Here is a 6,000-nt window from a genome sequence, read left to right on the forward strand (position 1 = left end):
TAGTAATCACGTGAGTCTACACGTGACCAGGAATAACTTCAGTGTAGTGGCACAGTCCCTCATTTTAGCACGCCACTATGGCGAAGTAGCAGCTAAAACTAACCATGTTTTAAAAGGAAATACTGAAGCATGATGCAGTAACATCACCATAGGGCAACGTGTAGATGCGCCCAACATGTCTTACGTATAGAAACACAAAATGCAATAAGTAATTATACTTAGCACCCCTAAAAAGGCTTCATTCATTCATATATGAACATGATGTCTTCCAATAACATTCTCCTTTGTCCAGGTGAGATCTTAGGATGTATAAAATGGAAAAGGTAAGGTGTAATTATACTGTAATAGCATTTTTACAAATAACATACAATTGGTGCTGTGGTACTTTGGTGGCCATGTCTCAGAACTACATCTCTCATATTGTTCCCTTCTGCCTATGTTAGGGTGTTACTGCTATTAAAATAATGTAATTGTCATTCTCTCAAAGCAACTCACCTCCTCAGTGTCTTCAACCATCACCGGCATGTAAACCGTTCTATCAAATGTGGCCTTTTCAAGGAGAATTTTCATGCCACTGTTTTTAAAGTCCTGAAGTGAATGCTCTTTAAGTTTATTGATCTGCACCACATCACCTAATCATCTAATCAACAGGTCACCTACAAACTGCAGTGTGAATTCAATTGATATACTGCTGTGCTTTCATTACAAAATGATTCATTATGTGCCTAGATATGATTATGAAACAGTTGAAAATATTCAATCAAAAATCTGCTTCTGATGAGAATTTCAATATAACTTTTTGTTTTACAATTTAATTGAACAAAAGAATTGTTTTTCTTAAAGTGGCATTTGGTGTATCAGTGTATGTATTATGATACTTCTAAAAAGAACATACCAGATGACATTATTTCCTTTTTTCAATACAGGTAAATGGTTTAACTATGGAATTATCTTTCTCGTTTTAATCCTGGACCTAAATATGTGGAAAAATCAAATATTTTACAAACCTCATGAATATGGTCAATATATCGGTCCTGGGCAGAAAATCTATACAGTGAAGGACTCAGAAAGCTTAAAGGATCTTAACAGAACTAAGTTATCCTGGGAATGGAGATCAAATAATACTAATCCTTTGACTAACAGGACCTATGCTGATGGAGACATGTTCTTGCATAGCAGATTCACGGGTGCTAGTCTTGATGTCAAATGCCTGGCCTTTATTCCATGTTTGATGGCCTTTGCTTTGTTTGGGTTCTTCATCTGGTTCTTTGGGCGATTTCAGAAGACCGATCAGGGCATGGAGAATCTGGACAAATCATACACAAGAATGAAAAGGAAGTCACCGTCGGATGTAGGAATGACACGAGAAAATACACAAGTCTTAGTGGAGGAACCTTCAAGTTTTGAAGAACCACATTTAGTATCCATAAAGTCAGACTTAACTGAAATTGTCTTTAATTCTTCCCTCCTAACTTCTGAAAACCTGAACTTACAGTTTAGTGAACAAGACAGCCCACTACAACCAATACCAGAATCCTCTGTCCCTAAGAATAATCCTATGACTTAGAACATACAGTCAGGAAAATAAGATATAAATAACCAATAATTGTAAGAGTTCAGTTTTACCTTTTGTAAGATAAGGTTTACATAGTGTTTAGAATACATCACAAAGGTGCTCAACATGCTTTTTCTAGGAGTTTTGTTTTCTATTTGTATTATAGTACATGTGCCTACTATATAGCTAACATTCCTTTATAGATTGCTTCTTAAAATTGCACAAGCTATTTATTAATTCGTTGACTATACTGTATAATAGTGCATTAGATGATTATTGCAGGTATAAAATTCTACCATGGTGGTGCCTTGAGATACTCAACTGTTTTTAACTCAACCCCAGAAAAGGTATAGCACAGTTCTTCTAACCTATTTTGCAAGGGTTTTTTTTTTTAGATACAGTTATTAAGAGTATTATTTAATGTTCTACAAACAGGTGAGGCAGGTGCAGTTATTCCAGAAGAAAAGTTTCTGATAAGATGTCACACTAAAAGGATGACTTTATTTACTTATCTATGGAGTCAGTGACTTTGATAGCTGGACTGCAGAGAAGCATGTTGATTGCCTTTTAATTTTTGCTGGCTGGCTGCCAACCACAAATACAGATTTATAAAGCAGTAACAGTAGAGCAATAACAGAGCATGGGTCACTACGTACAAAAATATGACTTTCTCCATCAGCAATTGCAATTAAGTGATAATGCCTAATTATGTTTTTCATAATTAAAGATAAACTGCTCCTTGATTAAAAATCCTGCTCTTCACCTTTTAGAAGCAAAGGTTAAAATGCATAGTTGAAGCAACAGTCCCATTTCCCATCATCAAGACAAACCCATGCAACACCAAAGAACCAGTGTAATGATTACAGTGAAAAATACAAAGCCAAGAGTCTCATGTGTTTGTGCAATTTTTGTGTAGCTACTACTTGGGATACAGTAAATTAGGAACTGTGCAAGGCCTTCTGGCAGATTTACTAAAGGACTGGTGGGGGGAGGGGTCAACGTAAAATAGATTAGCAAGTGAATTGTCCTGTATCTGCTTTTTCCTTTCAAGAATTCTCTATTAATAAATAATGGAAAGCAGAAGCAAACACGTGAAGCAATTGTTTTTTTTCTGAATTTCTGAAGGGTACTTGGAGTCTGAATCCCTCTGCTACCGACTCAAACTATACACACGAAAACACTGCAAATCTAAAACACCAGAAAGGGTCTGACTTGCCTTTAATTCTCTAAATTGTTGTTCCAAGTTACTAAAAAAATAAGTCATTTTTAAGCCTGAATTATTTTCCTGTCATTTACTGATGTTGCTGTATTTTGTCTTCGTGATTTTTTTATCTCAGTAGTTTGATCTATCTGCTTTTAAGTTTTCTGAATACTGAATTTAGCATGCATAATAAAACTATGCATTTATTATTTGTCACTTGAGAGCCAATTTTAATAAGCATAATTCAATAGTTATTTATCATGGCAGGAACCTCTCTTCCATTATTATTCTTCCTTTCTTAACATTTCATCCATGGTTTGTCCTATTTAGATTCATAAATAGTTTTGACATTACAAATATAGACATCAGAATCACTGTAAAATCAAAAGCAACCATTTTCCCTATGAAACATTTAATATTTTATCAAGAGAAGGCTTCCTTTTTAATCAGGTTGGATTGTTATCCATCAGAAATTATAGCTAAAAATAATTCTATTATTAGTGTTTGATTAGTGCAGCCTATAAATTGTAAGTGTATCTATTTAAAAAACATATCCAAAGTCAAACATGTTAGCTTTTTACTTTACTATTTTGAAGGTGATTGTATTGATGCTTTAGTTCCAATCAAGATTAGTTGTGGACAAATAAAAACATTTGGGAAGCAGCTAGGCTGGATGGCTAATTGATTTTGCAAACACATGCTCTTCTATGTGGCTTGGAAGAAATGCCTCAAAATGCCAAGTCCCTGCTGTGATTTTTTTCTTTGTGTGGGAGTGGTCAGGTCCATTAATATATAAGCTGTAAATTGAAAGACTTACTTGAGCCTTGCTGCCTGCATGATTACAGGACTCTAAAGCAGCTGTCACTTGCTTCAGCAACTGATCCACAGCTAAAATAATTGTGTGACCTTACATCAAGTTAATGCTTTTAAGGTCACTGCAAGCCTGCATGTGAGAGAGAGAAAATCAAGTAATCCTGAGATTTTCCATGAGCACTCAAATTAATAGTCAGGCAGAAAACTGTATTCATAGTGGTTTCAGAAGACAGAGCAACTGCGGCTATCAACTCTGTACTTTAAAGGAGGCAATTGAAGAGGCACTATAGTTTTACAGTAATGATCTCCATGTAATTTGTAAACACAGCCTATATTTATCAGTCACAGAAAGAAAGAAACACAAAAAAGAACTTACGTGCCTAAAAAGAACTCTAGGACCTAAACCCAGTTCCCTTGCAGTGGGAGAGCAGTTTGTCCCTGAAATGTTAGTAGCAGAAAAAACACAAATAGTGACTACTGGAGAGAGGAGGCAGCAGACAACAAGGAAGGCTCTCTGGCATTGCAGCTTGTCTGTGTAGTGGGCATGGCACTTCCCCAGGCAGTTCAAGACCCAGGTTCTAGGCTTCCCTCCCTTAACGAAAGGCCTATCATGTCTTCTGCTTCCCAGCAAAATGCTACAATTGCTAGGCAGGCCCACAGTACTTTCTATTCCTTTTGTTCCACTGGGCAGCCAAAAGGGAAAAGACTGTGGGACCAGAAGAAGCATAAGCAAAAAAGACAAAAAACTGTGTCTTTAGTGAGATGGGCACTGCTCTGGAAAAGAGACACCCTGGGTTCTGGTCCCTCTTGCTACCTTCAACAGGACAGAAGCTATCTCACTGCTGGGTATCCAATTCATCCAATCATGAGTAAATTCAAAACCACAATGTCCTGCCTGCCTAATTCAACGGGGCTCTTTGGATTATCTTTCCAAGGCACCTAACTCACATCATATATTGTATAAGAAGCCCACGTGCCAAACACTGGGTTCCAGATTCTTTGCTAGGGGCCAGGCACCTTCAAGTCAGGTGGTGCAGTGTGTAACCTGTAGGCATCTGAGGCCTTATTGGAACATGCGCAAGCTGATCTGTTCCCTAAAGATACACGTTTCTCAGATCTTTCTAACCAAAGGGCCTTCTCCAGCACAAGCAAGCCTAAATTTGAGAGGAATAGAGAGGTAGCTAGGCATGTTAGTCTGAAGTCTATAAGGTACCACCCTTCTGCCTAACTCATTCAGCAAGGCAAACGCTTTTGTAAGCAATAGCATATTTTGTTAGATGCTGTAACAGAAGTAGGGTGTAACTTGCAAAATCTCATGCCCCTTTGAATGAGTTAGCCTATAAGTGCCTCCCCGCCCTGCTTTTTTGACAGGAATGAATAGTCAGCCTACTGTGGGAAGCAAAAATAACCTCCTGGACCCAATATGTTAGTTGCTGTGAGGAATTTGAGATGGCTGAGGGAAGGGGAAAGGTGGTTTACACAAATACCCTGATATGCATGTTCAAGCCCTCCTCCCCAGTAATTCTGACCAATTCCCCCTCCCCCTCAATGAACACTGCTGAGAGGAGTATCACATTAAGGCTGAATTATATCTGGTTTGTAAGAAATGTTTTTGGTATAATTGTCTTTTCATTAACATAAATACACTGAACAATATCACGATAAACAGAGAAAAAGATATCCCAGAGATAAGCCTACATGAGCATAGAGGTGTTTATAAGTTTGCCCTATGAACAGACTCAGTAATTACATTTCTGCTACAAAAATGACATGGATGTAATAACAGAGAAAAAGTGCATTTGTGGGGGAGGAACCTTATATATAATATCTGGCTTATTCATTTTCTTAAGTATTTTGGGAAGAAACCACCCATAAGCTAGGTACTGCCTTCCTTGATTTCTGGTGCACCATGAAAATGTTCCAGTCTACCTTGGTTCTATCTCTGTTTCTTCAGTTTGTCTAATGACTTTGACCTTACCTCTGTCCCATCCTATAATTTGGAAAAATTAGTGCCCATTTTTCTCAGAACTCCCAGTGCCTGAGCTAAGTTTTCCTCTGCTTTTGGGTTTTGTTTTGGGGTTGTTGTTTTTTAATTTATCATCTCTCCATCTGTCTCCATCTGTTGAATACCAGAAAAACAGTACTTTTTCACCTTTCCATATTTTTCTCCTCTATAATTTTTTTAACAGTTAAGTATACTTGTCTTATCTGCTTTCTCAAATGACTGTGAGTTGATTTGTATGAAAAGACTGCTTTCGCTGTTCTAAATGTTTCATTCCTCTCAATCTAGGTATAGTAATTTCAGATTCACTTCCTGACTACCTTAACACATAACTTCACACAATGTGGCCGCATCTACACAAGACACTGACTGTGCAGTAGCTCATTGTCACTGAATGGCTTTTTGGGGATGCTGACTGTGCAATAGGTC

At 37.5% G+C, this 6,000-nt stretch overlaps 1 protein-coding gene across 6 annotated transcripts in view; it reads left to right on the forward strand.

The window, feature by feature from the left end:
* TMEM117 (transmembrane protein 117) overlaps positions 1-3,340 on the forward strand; it is a 430,756-nt gene extending 427,416 nt beyond the window's left edge. For 3 of the 6 annotated variants that reach the window (XM_090042376.1, XM_090042377.1, XM_090042378.1), the window contains one exon: positions 927-3,340. In XM_090042376.1, the coding sequence (XP_089898502.1) occupies positions 927-1,567 (641 nt within the window). In that variant the 3' untranslated portion in view covers positions 1,568-3,340. The remainder of the gene's footprint in view (positions 1-926) is intronic. The other 3 variants (XM_090042374.1, XM_090042375.1, XM_090042373.1) reach the window with 3 other exon arrangements.
* Positions 3,341-6,000: the final 2,660 nt, after the last annotated feature.

This window comes from Crocodylus siamensis, chromosome 4, assembly GCF_052110815.1.
Source record: "Crocodylus siamensis isolate JL-2025a chromosome 4, ASM5211081v1, whole genome shotgun sequence".
Taxonomy (NCBI): Eukaryota; Metazoa; Chordata; order Crocodylia; family Crocodylidae; genus Crocodylus; species Crocodylus siamensis.